Below are 22,710 nucleotides of genomic sequence, written 5' to 3'. Positions count from 1 at the left end.
CTGTATAACCATAATAATTGTACAAAAACGTAAGACGAATATCAAATCAAAATAGTATTCTACCATCCATCACCTACGCTAAAAAACTGACTGTCACTCTTATAACGTACTCACAGTTTAATTTTGGGGGAGGGGATATTTTGTAGTATCGCACGGAATCAAACTCGACTCTCCTGTTCCGGAATCCGCAGCTCAACTACAGGGTCAACCTGCGCCATATTTTTATTGCTACAAATTTAACGTCTTGTAATTGGGTACGTAGAATCAGCATCTGGGATGTATTGTATCACAAGGGGATCTTGCTCAGAATCTTGATAAAACAGTTTTCTTTACGTTACATATCAGTAATGTAATATACCTCAGGCTAACAACAGCAATTTTATCATTCAACTGAGTCAAAAACAAGAATAAGCAAACAGCTTAATTTTATTGCATTCCACGATTGGCCATCACCACATCATATATATACACATATATGATAAAATTTTCATTTGTTTTACATCACGACTAACAATTTCCATAAGTGCTAACAAGTTAGTTAAATTTAACATCACAAACCCCGAAATTCTTAAAAGTACCTTATCTTTGATATGTTATTTACTACTTTTATGAATGTTTAAAATTATGCATAATATGTTTCGTCCAACAATCAACAAAGAGCATATTGGTTCATCTAGGCTGTCTCATTCTAAATGAAATCAAATAACAATCTCTACTTGCACGATGTATATTTGATTGTTCAATATTTCGCTTTACAGCTTCCTCATGGACAATTTATAACCTACAAGTCACTATTCATGTTGATAGCAGCTAGGTTGAAGTCATTATCATATGATAACAATTATGTCTAGTAATAAACTCCAGTTAACGTTAAAAGGTAAACAAAATACTTTAAACAATTTGTATTGTAATTTTCATACTTGATATTTACAACAATAAATTATTTAAATTATAAAAGTGGTAATTATAAAATTAAATCTAAATAAATGACCTTTCTAAAAGAAGCTCAAGAACTATCAAACTTAATACACATTTAAATATTACATGTAAATAACAGAAAATTTCACTTCCTTTACAATATATATATATATTTATATGTATGTGTATATATATATACATTCATACTGTGTAGGCCAAAATTAGCTTTAATTATTAACTTATTCTTTCATATAAACACAAATAAAGGGTATAGAATTGACAATGAAGGAAAAAATTGATGTGATAGTTATTGTTCTATAGAAATTATAGGAAAAAAATGATGTATTGGGACTGAACTAATCAGCATATGTCAAGTCTAGTATTCTATTTAATTTGTAACTGGAAAAAGTTACTATAAATTTTAAAAGATATTTGTTAAGGTTTCTGTTTTGTTTTATTCAGCAAAAACAAAGTAATTTCAATTCTAAAACTTTAGTTGGTGAAGCTACTTTTGGGCCAGCTTGTATATTCATTATAGGTGACACAGAAACTATATACAGAAAATTTTAGCATACAAAATGCAATATTTGAAATATCTAATCTTTTATGTAAGATCACTTTTCTTGTAGGTTTTAACACTTTTCTCAGGAATTAACTGTTCTTTGCTTAAGATGTGTTTTAGTATGCTAGCCCATACACTTCATTGGTTTTATATTTGCTATAATATTTCACTAATAATTATTAGTATATTATCTCCAAAATTCAATACTTTAATTTTAAAATTTGATGGTATTTCAGTATAAACATAATAGTTTATTTTACATCAAGAAATAACTTGTGTTATAAGTACTACATCATGATTAATGAAACTTACTAAATACTTTCTTATTCGTATGTGTAAAAATGTTATTAAAATATCATATTTTATAATCCAAAGGTAAGTTTGTACTTGCTCATGCTGAAAGTTACATATAACAGGAAGAAAACATTCAAATCAAAAATAACATTTTCTACTATAAACTCTATTAGGAGACAAGTATGGCCCAATGTTTAGAGTGCTAGACTGTGGAGCTGTGGGTTAGTTGTTCACACCCCTTTACTGTAAATAAAAAAGAAAAATCACACTCTGCACTTTTGAGCTGTGGGTGCTTATAAAGGAGACTGAAACATCCTAATAATTGGCCACACATATGAATAGCTCAACAAACAAAGAAATGAGCTCTACTAGAAACACAGGGAGAGAATCGAACTGTGTAGTACTGAATGGTTGTAATTTTTTAAAAAATTATTAAAAACTGAAGTACAATTATAATGTTGCAATTAAAATAAAAATAATGTTTCAAAAATTAGTGTAAATCTACACAATGGCTATCCTTAATTTTCAGTTGATAGACTTGGGGGTAGGCTGCTATTCAACAGTACCCACTGCTAACTCTTAGGCTACTCTGATCAAATAGTGGAAGTTGACTATTAGTCTTATAATGCACCTATGACCCCAAATTGTGGGGCACCTTTTGGCGGCAACAGGAAAAGAATGGACTAACAAATTCACAACCATGCCACCCCTCCCAAAAAAAAAAGAATGAAATACTAGTTTATTTTCCTTTACAACTGGAATGTTAAAAAAATAAGTGGTTATATTTAATACAAGGTCTGGAATTATTTTCTTCCAACATTACAATAAGATTTTTATATATTTTAATTAACTAAATAAACTTCTAAAAGTGAAACTGAATTATTAATGAATTATCTTTCAAAATTTAAGGTTTTTCTTGGTGATTTTATTTTGATTAATGTGACTAAAGGGGTAAACAAACTTTACTATCAGGCATTTTGTTACAAAAAAAAGAGGCTACTGAGGAATTGAAATAGAGCATGTGGTGGCTATGTACACGTTCCTAATCAGTGCCAAGAGCAGTTTTATGAACCTTGCTTATGCAACCACCTGCATTATCTGAATGAACATTAGTACAGAAAAAGTATATTATCAGAATATTCTTAATAGAAAACAATAAATGTAAATACATTCACAGATATATATATATATATATTATAATTAAATACTTAGCCCAACACAGTTTTTATTATGATAACTTTAACAATCAGAACACCTACCAACATGAGCACCACAGTATCACTGAATGAACACATTTACTGTAACTACATATTCTTTAAATTACATCCATTATTCTATAATAAATAACACGGGATACAATAATTTACTATAACAGATTTCAACATCAACTGAGTAGCATACTACCTTTATGGAATTTTTAGAACCACTTTCAAACAATTAAAGCTACTCATTAACACAACCATATGGTAAGTTTGAAAATGACCTTATTGCCTTATTATATCTGGGTAATAGGTATCTTGATTAAGAAACTAGATGTTCTTAGGTCGAGTTTTGTAAAGCTCATCAACAACTTGAGGGTCTGCGAGGGTGCTGAGATCACCAAGGTCACGATCATTTCTTGCAATCTTTCTAAGAATTCTACGCATAATTTTTCCAGATCTTGTCTTTGGTAACCCTGATGTGTGATGCAGAAATTCAGGCGAGGCAAATGGACCAATCTTGCTTCTGACTAATATCAGCAAACAAACAAAAATTGCTGATTTCAAAGTCAAATAATAATTTTTAATGGTTCAAAATAAAATAAAATGAATACACAGAAAGATAATGGAATATACTTATTTCCAAAACATCTGAATGTGATTATAAAATAACACATATTAATCTACATAACATTAACTAAAGCAATAAATTATGCAACTTACTTTGTTACTCAGTGCGAATTCAAATCAGTTTGATTTCCGAGACAATGTATGAAAATAAAATTTCATAACGCACAAGATATTATTTGAAGTGACAACTGGTAGAAATAAAAATGGCAGAAACACTCTCAGAGAATCAGAGACATACAATATATTCTCATGGAGGCTATTTATATTATCTTTTTATAGCTCAGATAATAATTTGTAATAAAATCAAATAGATCTTAAAAAACTTTCTGTTCACTTTATTGTAACTGTCACACTAAGCTATCTTTAATGGTTTTGAATAAAATATTATCAACGTCAAAAATATACTTGTGTATAGAAACACATTATGCTAGTATAATAGTGAACTGACAGCCAATGATTTATAATCACAATGAAGGGATTTTATTTTGGGGGAAGTAACTATTTACTATTAGAAATTTATTATTTAATGCACAGAAAAGATGGATTACGGCACTGTCTAGCACTAAAAAACATCAGTCTTCTAAAGAGAAGTTGTATGCAGTTTCCAGTAATTCATATCTGACCAGGTAGGCAACAAAATTTTTGACATTTTTATATCATTTAACCGAAAGAGTATAACTTAAAATCTACTATAGATACAAGGAAGTAGGTAATTATAAAAAACTTCAATTAATTAATAACATTTTAACATGCTTAATAGCAATACCAATATCATATTTATTTTAACACTAGTAAGGTTTGTTTAGTAAATATTATAAAAATTATTTTTAAAAAATCAATATTCATTTTACATGTATAAATGTGTTCAATTTTGATATCTTTCAAAGAGTATGATCCTGTTTTTATGTTAAACAAATAAATCTTATTAACCATAAGTGAATTAAAATACTTTTATTAGAGTAAGTGATACTTTAAATGCACATTTAATGAGGTTGTGTTGATCAAATATCAGTGGTTTCTTCGATCAGAACACCAAGATCTTTTTCTTCAACCACAGTATTTAATGAATTCCCACTTAAATTGGAACAATAATCTTACATTTTGGGTAGATAATCTTGAACATGGTAGAGAGGAGTGGTTTAAACATAACGATTTCACTACTGACTCATGAAATCATCAACAGGTCACTGGTATTCGAAAGCATTCACAATCACAAGTTTGAAACAGTATTAATCATATGTTGAAGAACCTTTTGTAGTATTTGCTTCATCATCTCTTATTAAGAGTTAGTATTTTAGTTTTAATTTTTCCATATATTTTCAACAGAACAAGATTTTGTCTATTGTATCACCAATACGATTAAGAATAACAAGGTGTAAATCTATCTTTTGATCTGGTATCTTGTGAAACTAATGAAACTGTTGTTTGTTAATGAGCATGTTCAGATAATTGATGTTAGATAAGTGGCACTGGCATTTGAAATCTGACTAAACAGTTCAGTCTTATATCTTTCATGCATATCAGGGACAATTGTTTCCAAAAAATATGTTTTGCTTAGTACTTGGTATGGTGATCGTGTTTCCTTCTTCTAGTGCAGAGACCTCCTTGTCAGATTTTTGTGCTGCTTTCCATCCACCACCATGTGAAACTAATGTGAAATGTGCTATACAATTAGTACTTTAAAATCATACAGGACACTTTTGCATTTTAACTCACTCATTATAATCAGTAAACATGGAAGTTATCACTAAATCACTCTTAACGCCACTGACAGTAATCATTAACTAAGTCAGCCTCATAAGTCAGAGTGTGCACTGAAAGTAACAGGTCTGTCCATATCTTGCTTGCTGACATATTACAACTTGCATATGTTGGAGGCCATACTATGATCATTTTTAACAATGTATTGGACATGTCCAGACAAGAATATGCTGTAGATAAAATAATTTCTTCTCTGTTAAAAAAATACTATTGGAGTTACAAAAAATTAAACAAGTCCAACTACAATATAAATATTCATCAGCAATTCTGTTATTTGTTCATATTGCAGTTACAGACATTAAACAAGTCCAACTACAATATAAATATTCACCAAAAATTCTGTTATTTGTTTAACTTTCTCAAAAATTTCATATTTACTTTTATGTCCAGTAGTTTCCACTGTTTTGCAAAACTAATGAAACTGCTTGTTTAAATAAGTATATCAGCTATTCAGCAGCCAAATAATCAGTTATTTAGCCGAACTGCTTGGCCAGGTGTGTGTTATACATCCGAAATACTCTCCATTGCATCTAGCTTTCAAGCATAGGAAGTATATCACAAATCTTAGAAAATCTAAAGAGCGTACTGAAATAATTTTTGTAAGATACAAGTTCTTACTGAGATGATTACAACAGTGAGCTAGTTTTTTAGTCTTTAACATATTTTTCAAATTAATTATTCAAAATGATATTTAAACAATTAAAAAGCATGGTTAAATCATTACTGAAACTTGATGGTTACTACATCATGTTAATCTGGTAAAATATTTAGTGGGCTAATTAATAGTTAACATCAGGAAAAGTAAATTCAAAAAGTATTAACTGAAGTGTTAGATGTTTAAACAGTTTAAAGAAGAATGTTTAAATGGCAACTAAATGTGAAAGTCTGAAAGATGAATATGAAGTAAAATTTTTTCTTTATGAAAAGGAAAAAGCTGTCTTCTCATTCTAACTTATGTGCTTCTATAGTACTCAGGTGCACTGATACCCTACAGGAACCAAAAGATTATTCTGAAATTAGTTCTGAGATATAACCTTTATTAATATTTACAAAATTCAGAAATATTTCAGTACATGTCAACTAAAATATTTATGAATCAACACTACTAAAGACTAATATATATATAATAAGATTTCTTTCATTTCAAGTGCACAAGTAATTAGGATTTTACTTTAAAAAGAAAGAGTCACACAATCAATGAATAGCTCAGTTGCCTCAGTAAGATATTCCTTCACCAACATCAGTAAAAATGGTTATTCACTACGTTTTTCATTGTGTAATGTGAGTTCTCTAGCAACTTTGAGTCTTCCTGACAGTGAGAAATTAGACATTTATGAATATTTCAGTATGGGATCAAACTGTATAAGAAAACATAGAACTCACTGTGTTTATCACGCAGTGTGGTCTAAGTTAACTACTGCAGTCTTTACATAGTATCCCAATATTCCAAGCCAAGTTCTTTATCAACCTGTTTCAAATACATAATAGTAAACATGCCTGTGCTGTTGCTCATATGTATCCAGTGTCATATGTTAACAAATGTGCATTTGTATTAGTTGATGTCACCATACAACAGCTAATCTGGTTTCCATGGCAATCAACATCATTGTCACTTGGGCTATTCACATGTGACAAACACTTATTAGGCTTCAAGTGCACATTAAGAGTTATACTTTGTTCAACTCAAATGATCTTATATAAATAAAAGTAAACATCGACAGAAGTTAGAAGAAATTACTTATGTTGTTATAAACATCCATCCAGATAACATTTCATATCAACTGCACATACACAAACATATACACATAGTTCAACATAGAAAGTACATGAAGGGCAACAGCGAAATCACTTTTGCTATCATAACTGTCATATGTATCCCACTCATACCATCATCTAGGGGTTGTGCAAAACTCACAACATTAGACAAACACAAAAATTAACTAAGACATAAATATAATAAAATGTTATATAGTTTGCTTGATTTATAAAGTTATTCTAATCCTTAAGCTGTATGACAACACAACTCCCTTACTACACCTCAGGAAAACAGTTATACACCAACCAGACAGTCAGTTGCAGGATTGCATAGTGACACAACACGAAAAGTCACACCAACTAACACATAGCATTACAAGTTCTCAGAACGTTTATGACAGCAAATGTCCATCAACATTCCCCACAAAACTTAATGCTTGGAAATCAAGGATTGTAAACTCTTTTCAGCATCTTGGTTTATCATAATTACCAGTCATGTTTAACACTTGAACCCAACTGCCAATTTCCTTAGAATTTTACATAACAACCTCAGCTAGATAGATCAATTATTGGAAAATGTCAGACCAGAAAGTAAGGGTCACAACACCCTTTCAGTTATCAATTTTTCAGCCAGCATCGAGCGATTATAAAATGGTGTCCTGATGACATCTTACAGTGAACTATCACTCAGCAGCTTGAAACACAAAGAACACCATATCCTTTCAGTCAGTTAACAGGTTTAACTGCTGGTCAAGAAGATAATTCCAGCCATAATAATTATGGATACATTTCAGAGTAGATAGATTGTCCTCCACTGGCATGTCCTCATCTAAAAGTGAGATAAGGACTGGAAATTTCCTCTTCCTCATCAACTAAGACGAGCTCATATAATACAATACTCTCATCGTCACTGTAAACCTACTCATCCAACTCTGATTATTGGAATAACCAGTTCTCTAGAAATTTGTTATTGATGCAGACTTTAAAGTTGTTAATGTGTTTTATGTGTGCCACACAACCACTGTAGCTAATAATTCACTTAGCTGCACTATTGATATTAGGAACAATCTAGCCAGAACTGAGTTGACTTTGTGCTGCAGGCACAAACCATAACAATACCCAGTCACAGGCTAAAACGTTTTTCTATATTATTATTTTGTAACAGAATCTTTGTTGATATACAGCTGCTTGATCCATTTGCTGTTGTTCGAATTTATGTGTATTAACTATTTGTGAATGGAGTAATTCCATATATTTTTGTGACCAGTTCAATACTTTTGTACTGATTGAAAGCCATATATCAGATCCATAAGGAAGTTATATCCTGGTCTTTGTGAATTTCTCCAAGTGTGGTAAAGCATGATTTTCATTATTCTGTCACCACATTTGTGACAGTCTGTGTTCATGTGATGATCAACATATAAACTTAAGCTCATTTGGAGATGTAATCAATAATGACTAGTACGTACTGGTTACCTCTTTCAGCTATATCCAGGGTGATTCACTTTTGAGGAGAACCTACCAATCTCTGTTGGAGTTTCCCTTGGCACAGCTGAATTTTGGGCTATAGGAAATGAACATTATGCAACATCCATACTATCCCTTAATGTCTTGATGTGAATGTGGTCTGAAAATCTATTTTTCATGTTTGCAATAGTGCATGATACTTCCTGTTGTCCTACACTCTCTGCCTTATACAAAGTCTAGACTATCTCCTGTCTTAGAGATATTAAGCTTACTATCTGCATCAGTGGTTGGCTACCACATCTTGATGGTTCACAACAATGGTACATCTCATCCTGCACTTGTAACTAACTATACACATGCCAGATGTTGTGGGGCAGTTTACTACATTCATCAGTTTAGAATGGATGTACACTATCACGGTGCACAGCAATTAGCACTAAAGCTAAGTCTGGGTCCTTCAGTTGCTCCTTCCAAAGTTCCTGATTGGTCATTCATTGTGTTTAGCAGATTTAGAATTGCCATTGCTCATATGGTTCATTTTACTGTTGCAAGCAAATATGTTGACAATTCCTGCAATAGGTTCATCCCTAAGATGATAAGCATAAAACCAGATAAGAGAACATGACCGTCACTCAGCATGCAATGTTACCAAGATGAAGTTAGAGACGTGCACATACACTCATGTTTAGCTTATTGCTATTTGACAGAATAGAGTTTGTGCCTACTGGCTGAAATGGTATCTTTCCACAGAGATTATGATAAGGTTGAGTCAGATTTTGGCTGCATCAGTATCCATTAAAAAGTCAATCTTGTGCCCATTTTTGACACATACATGCGATGCCCAGTCCATGGTTCTCTGAATGCACTACCATAACTGACTATGGTACACCCCCCTCCTAGTTCACAGCCATTTCCAACTTATGCTTAAACTATCTGCATTAGCCATTGCCAGTTCTCATTGTAAACCTTTCTGCATCTGGTGCAGCATCGGCTTGAGTGATACTTATGTCTGATGGTCCTATATGGTGACAGGATATGGAAATTCATGAAATCAATGATCAGGCACCACAGCTGAAGCAGGCTATTCTTCCTTCATGTATTTGATTCTTTCAGGAATACATTTTCAACTATACTGTCAGCCCAGCCAGGGCAAATAGAACAGGGAGACTCTGATGGCCTTTTGTGAATCAAAGTAACTATGTCAAGATACCTTGCCACACTTTGTGCAATGGAGCAACAGGCTCATGCTTCAGTTCGTACCTTGAGGGGGAACCGTAGATTTTGAAGGCTGTTTCAGAGCTGAGTCTACATCTAAAGTTGCCACTACTGCCGAGTTTTTCCTCTACTCCAGTGTACACTTCAAACCAGCTTGTTACTGAAACTGCCTCCATGAGATATGTCCCTTACACACATGTGTTTCTGCATAGTTACATTTGGTAGATCCTCTCTACATTTGTCAGTAAGTTTTTCATTGTGACATGCAATCTCCATAAGTCACCTACATAAGTAGTCACATTATTATTGGCTATTTCTTTTGATCTTTGAACCTGACTTTTGGATTTCTCTCTTCTCCAAAATGTCACATCTGTAGAATAATGCATTGATAACTGTGTTCTAGTCACAGAGTTGCTCCTCATCCAAGTGTTTTAAGGCAATTAGTGAGGGATTATTTAAACTCAGCATCAGATGTTGAACTGCTTGTTCCTGAGTCCATCCATTCCAGCAGTAACTTGCTTGAAACACTTGACTAAATAGTATAAATCCTCATTAGCAATCCCCTTGAACACTGGTGGGTTTACCTGTTTCACCTCCTCTCTGTAATTAAATGGTGGTGCTGACAGGTTTCTGCTACTAACTTATTTGTTGAAATACAGACATGAAGTTCCACAGACACTATACGAAGTAGCATGTACAAGAGAAAGTACACCATTCATACTGACTTGTACAAGTATCTATACCACCTGTTGAGATGGAAAATGTTCTGCCTAAGTGAGTTGACATAGACACATGGTCAAAATAGTATAAGCTTCTATGGAATATTTGTTCTCATATGTAACCTTTACAGAAGCAAAAGGATTACCATATTTATGACCTTTCCACATCTGGTTAATAGATGTCATTGCTATCAAAAGTTAGAAGAATTACCTGAATATTCCTTGCTACAGATATATTCTAAGGTAGACATGGAAGAGTGAGATTAACAGTTATTAAAAGTGTGACACTTTCATACATCAGTTAGATTCAGCCTGTTCAGTATAATATATTGTTTGTATATAAGTAATTAGTATAGCCCTCTTTTTGCAATTTTGGACATTCACAATCACTGAACAATTCACAGCTAACTTATTTTGATACATAACTTTATCTATATCTAAGTGATTGAAATAGTAGAAGTAAAACTTTACTGAAAACATAAATACCTTAATTATAAAATATAATAGCAGATTAGTTACCTTTAGCTCTCAGTTCTTTTTCGACATCACTATTAAACTGATAACCCTACATAAAAGAAAACAAATATGTATATGAATGAAACATAGCATACATAAATTAGTGTAATAAAGAAATTGCCTTTTCTACCAAAATATATTTTTTTTTCATAAATAATGGTTAAGAAATACTGTGTATATGCAATCAGATTTATGGAAATGACAATGCTTAATATATTTTATTAAATATCTGCAATAAATCCACTTAGGTATTTATTCTTTAAGACATTAGTTTTGAAGTTTCCAATGGTGGATTGAAATGGTACTTCAAATGATGATCAAATTATTCAATGGCAGTATAAAATACCATGATTCTCATGACAAATAAGTTAGAGTACGGAGCAATAAAGCAACATTAAAATAGAGATGTTTCACTTACAACATGTATGGCAAAATATTGGCAGGTAATGTACTTTGGCATTTTTAAACTCTCTGAATGATAACTCTAAATCCTGAAAAATGATCTGACAAATGAAAGCTTTGCAAGGGGTAAAGTTATTGGGATTAAGCAAACACCACTGCCAGCTTTCCAGGGCATTTTGTAAATTATTTAAATGCATTATAAATAATGCCCAAGATGATTTCATCTGACATGTATGCATTGGCCAAGAATCACTGTTGGTATTTACTACATAGGTAACATTGTACATGGAGACTGCAAAGCTCACAGAAATAAAAGTGGCTTTAACATGTGATTCTGGTAGAACAAATAATTAAGCTTCACTGGTGAAGCAACTCTGTAAGTAACTCTCTTCATGATTCTAAGTCTTAAAGAAACAAATGTTGTATCATTAGGTATATATGAACCTTATTACAAAACGTCTTTTGAACAAAATTATCAAGTAGAATAACATTATTAGCAGTAGTTTTTATAAAGCTACATCATATTCAATATTGTAGAAATTTCAATGTATCATAAATTATTTTGTCTTTTGTAGAGCTTTTTCTCCTTTTGAGATGTGAGCAACAGTACTCTGTTTACACAAATGTTGTACCTTTTCCTAGTTGCTAATCTTATTTCACAGAATTATTAATTATTAATTCGTACAGTGTAAGAACAGATTAGTTTGTAGGACTAATATTTAAGCCATTCATTTTTATAAATAACTTTCTTCTTAAGGCACAAGTGAATACCAAGTGATTCTACTCATTTATCTATGGTCAGGTTATTCTATCTAGTAACTTTAGAGTTCAATGAACTCTATTATAGACATATGTACAAATTATTGTTTAACAATTTTAGCTATAGGAATTAACTTCCATTTAAAGAATAAATGTACAAAACATTTACCACAAATCAATTAATATAAATATAGCTGTTCATTCTATGACTAAAGTCAACCTGAAAGTCATATAGCCTTTTTGATTTACTTCCCTTTGAAAGGTCATGTAAAATTGTTCATGAAAAGATCAAAAACACTGTACACTGAATAACATATGAAAGTCACCATCCTATATTCAAAATAGTGGTGACAAGATGTGCCAGGAATGTGATGTTACTAACAACAATAAAAAGTAACTTATTGCCACTGGCAAGTTTCTAGAGAAAACAATGTCTTCCAGTATCAGTACACCAACCTTGATAAAATAACATGGAAGATGGTTTGTTAATGACACACTTGAAACTTTACTCTCAACAAAACTACTTATACTTTTATACTCATAGTATATAAAGATAAATTATTTAGATGTCACTGGCTGTTCTATCTTCAAGATAAACAACGAGGACATATTTACAAAAAATGTTCAAAACCTATTTTATTCATTTTTTAAGGAATACTGTGACTGTCTACAAAATATTGGTCTCTCAGCTCTGGATATAACCACAACTGTGCATGTTTATATTACTACAATTTCCAACAAAAATAATACTTTGAGAATATATCTCACCCAAAAGTTACTAATCATTAGAAATAATATTTTCCCTTTTAGTTTAGCCACTGTTATGGATGGTATTGACAAATAAGATATACAAATAAAGCTATTATTTGTTTGAAAATTGTTATAACGTTTTTTTTATGATATTCCTAAAATGAACATTGTTAACATTTCATTCTAACAACAAGCAATTCCTTGAGTGCTAATGATAAATAATAAAGCAGTCTAAATACATGAAAAGTAAAATAAAAAAATATTTCTGTTAACGTTGTTATTATCATTTCTTTTTATGTTTCAGTAAAAACGAAGCTGAGTGTGATTAAGAACATACACAGATATGTACATCTATGGTTTTATTTGACAGATTACATGAAGGTAAATATTGGGTAAATATGTATTTAATTTACCATAAGAAGAATGCTCACCTCCTTCAACACAATGAAAGCATACAAACATTCTCCTTTAACAGAGTGGGGATGAGATACAACAGCAGTTTCAGACACAGCTTTATGTTCAATTAGAGCTGATTCAACTTGGGCTGTAGACAGAAGGTGACCAGAAACATTCAACATGTCATCCACTCGTCCTGTCACCCAGTAATATCCATCTTCATCTCGTCTTGCTCCTTAGAAAAAATAGAAACAAAACATAAACTATTTACTAAATGAAAAACAATTGAAGTATGTGTTCTTAGAAGCATGTTTGGCATAATTGTCAAACAGAGGTAATTCAATATAGGTCAGAATTAAACTATCTACTATATGTACTTGTGCAGGGCCTCTGAAAATGTTCTGTTTCAAAAATAAGTAAAACCCAAATTAAGAGTAACAAATATATTTATTTTTTGTTTTTGAAGCTCATAATTCATGCTGTGTTGAAGCTTACAGTATGCATAATTCTTCTTGTGATTCATGGTGTGCACACATTTTACTGATGTCACCACAGTACAAATTGCAATATTATATTTTCATTATTGACATCATTTTATTATCTACTGAGTGACTAATAGACAACACACTACTGTATAGTGGTGTAAGTGGTTAAAACAGGTGACCCCTCCAGGTGGCCTTCAGCCCCCTTTCTGGGAAAATACCACATAAATATAGCTCTATAAGAGAACTTACCAGCTTAGTCAAAATCCCCCGAGATGAAAACAACTATTTTATGAAGTGAACTCTTAAATACCATATATTGAGAGAATATGAAGGATATATGCTCTAGAGCTTGAGATGTGCATATTTAGTTAAAACAGAGAGCAATAGTGGATATATATATATACACACACACACACATACATATATATCTTTTTTGAATTGCAGAAAATCCCATGGAATACTTTTAAGAGATTCAACCTTAGCTTAAGATTCAACTTATGAGCTATTGATACTTTTCAAGCAAGCTATTGATACTTTTCATAACATACTTCAGTACATGTGTTATACCATATGCAAATATATTAGAAAAGAACACTTCTGATATTTCAGTACCTGTGTTACACCACATGTGGACAGATTAGAAAAAAAAAAACACTGTTGATACTTCAGTGCATGTGTTACACCATGTGACTAAACAGATTAACAGAGAACACTGTTGATACTTCAGTGCACATGTTATATACATAAATTAACTTTGCATTCGTAGTCGTTAATCTGTAAACAAAACAAAAAACAATTGATACTAATTTTTAGAACACAATTATTATTACCTACTTAAATATTTTCAACCCTTCTTTGAACTGATGAAAATCAGTTTATCAAAAGAATTTTTTCTACAAAATAATCTGAAATTTTATACAAATGAAATATTATCAAATAATGTTTGTTTTTCATTATAACTATAACTCAAGTCTACTTGTAACATGAAATTTCCATTAATAATCATGTTTTATAAAGTTGCTGTAGCTTTCTATAGAAAAAGAAATACTGGGTAAATTTCAATATGTTCATGACTGAAATACAGATTTTTCTCACTGTAACATTTAATAAATGTGTAATGTTGTATAAAAGATAAGAATTGTTATATTTCAAAATAAATATCTTGGAATTAATTTCTAAGCAAGTTTTCAGTTCTTGTTCTTGAAATGTATGTTCGCAAGGCATATTTAAAGTTATTATTTACTTTTCATATGCACTCTGTTTAGAGTTTAATACCACAATGATGTAGAAGAAAATTATTCTCATTCTTTAATAAATGGAGCAAGGAGGTTTGATAATATACAACCTTGTTCTACAAAATGAAAAATTTAATTCAGAGCAAACACAGTTAAAGATAATAGAAAAAAAGAAACAGTGAATATGTATGGAATCAATTATTTCTTTGTTACTGTACACATATTTTGCACACATCTATCAGTTGTGAAAGTACTTCAGGAAAATAAAACCATAATGTGGTTATTACCTTTAAATTATTTTTTTTATAATCTTGTTTTGTTTTTCATGTAGAAAGCAATCTGCTTGTGTAAGATATATCAAACCTGTTTGAAATATATTTTTTATTAGCTAGTTCTATTAAATCAGTAAAGGCAGAATACTTTTAAATGTCAACTATATTACATTATAAATTGCTATCAATGTAATTAGTAATCAACATCTTTACTTTGTACACAAAAATGGTGATCATGTGAAAATACATGAAAATTAGTTGTAAACTATATTTAACTACACTGTTACTGAATATAACTAGATACTTTCCTAGTGTGTGTAAGTATTACATATAAAGTAGGTGTGTATCAGTGACTTACCATCACCAGTGCAATAGTAACCAATAAACTTTTCAAAGTATGTTGTTTCAAAACGTTCGTGACTTTTGTAAATTGTTCTCATCATACCTGGCCAGGGCTTCTTGAAAACCTACAAACCAGAAATAGGTCATATTCAAATACAATGTTAATATATCAGAAGGAGATCAGACAAAAATAGCTGTGTCTAGTTTCAGGTGTTTGACTGAAGTGCCATCTATATAAAACCTTGAATAATGATCATTTTCATTTGATGTTACCTAGCAGCGAGGTTGACATTGCAATATCCATCAGTATGCATTGTTGGTTATTAATTCATTTAGTTACATATCAATCAAGTAGTTCAAAAAACAAAAATCTTCCCTCTTGGAAATATTTGATGAGAAACCAGGATCTTGTTTTTATTTGGCCTTATATAAAAATACAGTATTAATATAGCAAGTTGTGTTAGCTTCAAATAGTATTAAATCAAATACAACATATATGTGTGATAAAATATCTAATGGTGTTAAATTCAAACAGAGACCAAATTCCATATAATGTTAAACTCAAATATTATGAAAGTGAACCAGATGCTTAAACAAAGTGACAAGAACTCAAACACAGTGACTATACATCAGACAATGTTAAATTCAAATAATGTGGCAATACACTATGAAAATTAGGTAAAATACAAACACAGTAACAACTAATGAATCAGATGGTGTTTAAACTTGAAAAGTGATAAGATACCATTTTATATTAAAACTAAGTAACAATACAATATATATATAGTATTAAATACAAACAATGCAGAATGAATCCAGGGAGGGTGGGTCCAATGACAATGAACTTCTAAATAGTTTTAATATTTTTTTTTTCTTTACGTTTTTGTTCTGAATTTTGTGCAAAGTTTTATAAGGGTTATCCACGTTAGCCTTCCCTAATTTAGTAGTGAAAGACTATAAAGAAGGCAACTAGTCATCACCACCAACATCAGCTCTTGGGCTACTCTTCTACCAATGAATAATGGGATTGACAATCACATTATAAAGACCCCAGGGTTAAAAGGATAAGCATGTTTGGTGGGATGGGATTCAAGCCTGCAACCCTCAGATTGCAAGTCAAGCTCCCTAACCACCTGGCTATGCCAGGCCATTTTTCATTAGGAGCAAAGTGACTCCCATCAAATAACACCTGAAATGTATCTACTTTGTTTTTACCTGAGAAAGAATGCTGCCTTATTCATTAAATAAATTCTACACAGAATTTTCATCAATAGTAAGGCCAGATTATACAACTTCTTCTTACACAGAAATTAAAATTCTTCACACAGCTCTAACAAGCATCCTCACATGAACTACATTTGCATGAATTATATAATTTAAAAGCAGATTTCACTACTTTTATAAAAGCTTAAAAAATGCACCATTCAAAAAATGTTAAGTTATAAGCAAAATCTTTCAAGCTAAGCCTGCTTAAAGTAAATGTCGAGTAGTATAAGCAATTAGATTACAATTTAACAAACATTCACTTTTCTCATCAGTGACAACATTTCATAGGCTTATGTAATTTAATGTTTTGTTAATTAAAAACAATAATAATAAAACTAAACGTCTTATATGAAAATAACAAACTAACTAGATAACCCTCTCCTGGTCCTTGAATTTCCTTCCCTTCATCATTTAGAAGTGCTGGAACAACACCAAAAAATGGGAATGTCTGAAAAACAAAGAGGTTTTCTCTTAATCTCAGAAAGTAATTACTTAATTTTTAAATTATATTTAATATTCAAATACCATTAATTATATATAAAAACAAATCTCTGTACAAAAAAGATTGAAGCCCATGACAAAAATTTAACTCAAAATGTACTTAATCAAGTTATTTATCATTCAGGGTAGAGTATTTTTAGAAATATATAAGTTTATAGAAAGAAAGGAATATGCAACAAACATTTTTTGAACATTTATTGATTTTGTATACTCATATAACAAAAAGACAAATTAAAAAAACATAACAAACTAAAATATGTACTTTTTTCCAACTTTTTCTTGACTTCTGTGAGATGCAGTTAAAAGGACACAAACAAAAAAATAATTAAAACAGAAAACTGAGTATATATTTAGGAAGTTCAAAAAGTTTCTTAAAGATAAAAACATATTGTGGAGACAGTTGTGGTGTAATATGAGGACACGTTTAATACTGTTGTAGGTCCCACACTTAAGTAATCAAACTTTCAAAAATTTTGACTAGCTGGGAAGCTTGGTCTTCAGACAGACTGTGAAAACAATGTTGGTGCAATCTGAAGACATGTTAAATATTACTATAGGTCCTACATTTAAGTAAAAACACTTCCTAAAATTCATTATAAACATACAAAAGATTAACATATAATTATTTTAAATGTACATTTGTTAATAATGATTTTGGATCTTCCACCTACTTTTAATGAATCCCAGGACTTTCCTCGTGGTGAATAAATACATACATAAGGCTTAATGTCTTTCCACCAGATTTGCATGGATTTTGGAAAACAATTTCTAGGAATATCTAGAACTAAAATTGTCTACCATTAGGGCTGGCAAGGTGAAGCCCCCCCATGAAATGCTGCTGCCCCCCCACCCCCAAAGCTAATGCTGATGCTGCCTATTCATCTAATGTTTGAGTTATTTTGGATTTGTATCCATTACATGTTTCATTGCCCACACCCCCAGTTAACAAAAGCAGGAGATGGGACTGTCTATTGTGGATTGTAATGAATAAGAAAGTCTAGGCTGGTCTACTAATAATTTCAGATATAGCATCTAAATATAACCACAAAAATATGTATTGTTTCCTTTAGAGTCAGGTTTTGAAAGAAGTTTCAGGTTGTATAAGACAAGTTTATGACACAAAAGTACTCACAGCAGATCCTGGCTTTGTTGGGGTGCAACCTGGCAATGGAGTAAGTACGTGTCCTCCCTGAAAGAGTGAAATTATTATACATCAGTTAATTTAACTATTTATGTACATCATTTGCTGGCAATGATCTAAATCAATATTAAAAACACTCACAATACAAATACGATGGCACCACATGATGGAATAACTTATAATGGCCAATAGTGACTAGTAAATCATTCAGGCTTTGAAAATGAACAGTTTATTTTGTGGAGAAATCTGTTTTTTTTTCCTCTAAAGCACTGATTTAAAGGTTACAGGATGGCAAACACAGAGGAGTGGATAAGCTAAACTATATTTCATAGCAATTAAAATTTTTGACATGTGTATGTACAGTAACAAACATTTAATTCTTGAACGTTTCTAAATATACATATTCCATCTTCAGCAAGCTATGTTGAACATGGTAAATTATTAGGTACAAAATTTTATAAACATTTTATAAAAAATAATTAAAATACAGAATAAAAGGAAAAAGTAAATTAAAAGACAATCAATTAAACAATAAAGAATAGGATAATGCAACAATAACAACATTATACAAGTATTCAGAACAGACTTAACTCTAGTGAAGCTGTGTTATTATTTAAAGTTGGAAGTTCATTTATAATAGATAAACTTTCTTTAATTAAAAGTTCAATATTGGATAATACAAGAATTAAATGTTTGTTACTGTAATAACACGTGTCAAATGTTTGTTGCTGTTGTCGTCATTCTAAATTCAAATTTTATTTTGTAAAATTGTTGCCAAATTTGATGAAACTATGAAGTAACATACAAATGGATGCCATATGTTAATGGTCAAGGTTAGTATGTAACCAAGGTGAGTATCATGAACTTGGGTGACCTTCCTTGAGAAGAATGTTGGATAAGATCATGAAAACATATATCATAAGGAATAGTTTCGTTTATTTATACTCTATTGATATAAGGAATTTCAATGGACCATCTAATAAAGTAAGATGGGTAGCCTGCAATAATACACCAGCAAAGAGTGTTTAGTTAAAAATCAAGAAAGGGTTGAAGATGACTTATGATGAACTAAATTTGATAAAATAGTAAACAATTTCAATATCTCATGAGCTTCACTGTAAAGCTTGACCACAGAGATGTACAAAGAAGAAGCTTGTGTTCTGCAACTTGAAGTGTATAGTGAATCTGCCTTAAGATAAATTTAATGGCTGGGACAGGGTATTGTAACCTCACATTTTCCTGACAAAGTATGAAGTTCATCCTGTTTCTTAACATTTACTTAATAAAATAAAAGGATAAATATTATATTTCTTTCAGTTGACGTTCATGTTTGGATCATAACTGATTCTTAATAATATTTAGATATACTAATCAATAAGCTAATGTTGGAAAAACAAACTCACAGTCTCAGTCTGCCAAAAAGTATCTACAATGGAGCATTGTTCGTTTCCCACAATCTTGTGGTACCAAAGCCAAGCTTCTGGATTTATAGGTTCTCCAACACTTCCCAGAATTTTCAAAGATGAACGGTCATATCTGTTTTAATACAAAAAGATTGGTAAAATAAAGACCATATGAAGAATGTTTACAGTGTATTTTATTACAAGATACAGCTTTTACTAAAATATACTTAATCAGTAAGTAAACTCAAAATGAAATGTTTACAGTGGTTTGTTGTAAAAACTTACCAGTATACCAGTATGCATATATATATATGATGATGAAAGGAGGGTGAAGGTTGGTGTTCCTGGAGAATAACACCAGTGACCTCAGGTGAAACATACTCATGCTATAATTGAAGATACATTAAAACAAAACATATTTTTGAGTGAAACAAAAGTGGTGTGGGTAGTGCGTTATCCAGTAGTATGACATGTTTTTGTTTGCTAGTATGTCATAGTACCTCTCTTTAACCACTGCATATAAACCCATATCAAGAGAACTACAGTTTTGAGCAGTACCAGATTTGATCAGCTCTGGTTTGGTGGTTAGGATACTTAATCTGCAATCTATGGGTCACAGAAGTGAACTCCATCATGTAATATGTTCACCCTTTCAACAGTGGAAGTATTATAATGTGAGAATCAATCCCACTATTTGTTGGTAAAGAGTAGCCCAAAAGTTGGTGGTAGGTGGTGTTGACTAGTTCTTTTCCTTCTAGAATATCACTTCTTAATTAGGTATGACTAGCACAGAAAATCTTCCAGCAGTTTGCACAAAATTCCCCAAAACAAACACAATCGTCAGCTCAGATAAGTAAATGATACAGACTGTCACCAATGGTGGAAAAATGTATTGTTAACAAGAAACTGATAATACCACTTGAAATTATATTCTAAGAATTGCTTGGTTATTTCTAACTTTTTAATTCCTATGATGTATATTAATTAAAGTTACTTTTGAAAGCATTAAATATGAGTCAAATTCCTGTTAACTGAAAAGTATTACTAATCATTGATACATATAAGTTTTAGTGATAGTTGATATAATTTCACTGAATACATTACATATATTTTCACTTCAGTTTTTTGGCTACGTCATTTATGTCCCTTTTTCTGGGACATCCTGTGTATTAGTTAATAAGCTAGTACTATTATAAATGTAAAATCATGTTCAAAATTTGCACTTTAAATCAGAACAGATTTTAACCTTTGAAGTACATATATATATTCAGCTTTAATTTTTCTACTACTTCATTTCCACTAAATCAGTCAATTTGTACCTCAAGGATAAGCACACAGTTTTTCATAAGGTAAACAATACTATTTAGGATCCAGTAACCAATAACTGTTATTATCTTTACTGGTTCTGCAGCTCAGTAAAAAAATCCACTTGACCACCAGTCTTGAGATTAAAAAAAAAAGAAATGACCTTGTGCATAATGTACCAAATTACAAGATGTAATGCATTACAATGTCTATTTTTCAGTAAATTAGAAAGGAAGATTCTTTAGGAAAATTCAAGAGGATTGACATACGGAATAGTATGTGCACATGTAGGTTGATTATGTGAGACACAAGAGTTTCATGCATTTAAGAGTTCAATACACTGTTATTATTCAAATTCGTTTTAATATCTTTTATGCTGCAAAGTGGAATTTGTTTATTTAACTTCATGCAAAGATACTTGAGGGCTATTTGCACTGGCTGTCCCTAACTGCCAATTATCAACTCTTGGGCTTTTCTAATTGAACAGTGGGATGGAATAGTTGTGATGGAATTCAAGCCCGTGCATGACCTGCACATTGTGAGTTGAGCACTCTAATGACCAGGCCATGTTAGGCCTGGAATGTGAGAATGTGCTGGAATTAAATTGAAAACAAAATTTCTAAGGGTTTATATCTTTGGTGAGAAAATTAAATTTATTAAATTTTTAACTTATGCCAGCCTATCAGCTGTTCTGAGACCAAGGAAAATTCAGTTTCTTTCTGGAAGGTGATTATTACAGCATTAGACAAAGACACAAAGCAACTGATAATAAAAGGAGGGAACAAGTTTCTTTAAAGAAGTGTTAAAAAGACCTTATCTTCAGATGCCTAATAAAGAAGAAGAGAAAATATTGAAATATAGCATTAAAATTCTAGTAGAGCTCCATGTAAAGAGGATCATAGAGGCAAATTAATAAGACCTCAGTTGTGTGAAAAAAAAACCAATTAAAACCCAGTAATGTATAAAAGTTTCAAAATACACTTCTGCTGCAGAGAGAGGAAGAGGAGGACTATATTAGTTAATATCTAGATTACAACAATGGACAATAAAAAGCCATAAACAGATCAAAAGCAACCCACTAACTGAGATTACACTTTAGAATTCATAAAGAGCCATAATTAGATAAAGGCAAACAAGTAACATTAATTTTTCTCTGTTTATCATGTTTTTTGTATTCTTGCCATGAAAATAGTTTTCAACTTAATTTGACATTTTATCTTACTCATGATTTATCCACAAGTACACATATGACTAACAAGTGCTTTTCCTTCATACAGCTCTTGCTACTTGATGATTTTCTGACATCGATGATGACACTTTCATGATAAAAATGCTAGTGCTTTTAACACCCGCCACACAAACCAGTCCAACATCTTTTAGTACTGAGCCTAGGATTGTCAACAGAGAGGGTGTCATT

The 22,710-nt window shown here is 31.3% G+C and overlaps 1 protein-coding gene across 1 annotated transcript in view; it reads right to left on the bottom strand.

Moving 5' to 3' along the window:
- Nucleotides 1–2,648: 2,648 nt before the first annotated feature.
- The window catches only part of LOC106463322 (acetyl-coenzyme A synthetase, cytoplasmic-like), a 66,294-nt gene continuing 46,232 nt past the window's right edge, over nucleotides 2,649–22,710 (bottom strand). Inside the window, exons 10-16 of the mRNA XM_013923343.2 lie at nucleotides 19,989–20,121; nucleotides 18,577–18,633; nucleotides 17,311–17,391; nucleotides 15,694–15,802; nucleotides 13,379–13,578; nucleotides 11,040–11,085; nucleotides 2,649–3,503 (exon numbers count right to left, since the gene is read on the bottom strand). Coding sequence (XP_013778797.2) covers nucleotides 3,304–3,503; nucleotides 11,040–11,085; nucleotides 13,379–13,578; nucleotides 15,694–15,802; nucleotides 17,311–17,391; nucleotides 18,577–18,633; nucleotides 19,989–20,121 — 826 coding nt within the window. The 3' untranslated portion in view covers nucleotides 2,649–3,303. The remainder of the gene's footprint in view (nucleotides 3,504–11,039; nucleotides 11,086–13,378; nucleotides 13,579–15,693; nucleotides 15,803–17,310; nucleotides 17,392–18,576; nucleotides 18,634–19,988; nucleotides 20,122–22,710) is intronic.

This window comes from Limulus polyphemus, unplaced genomic scaffold (assembly GCF_000517525.1).
Source record: "Limulus polyphemus unplaced genomic scaffold, Limulus_polyphemus-2.1.2 Scaffold52, whole genome shotgun sequence".
NCBI classification, from domain to species: Eukaryota; Metazoa; Arthropoda; class Merostomata; order Xiphosura; family Limulidae; genus Limulus; species Limulus polyphemus.
This window is presented reverse-complemented; position numbering and strand designations above follow the sequence as displayed.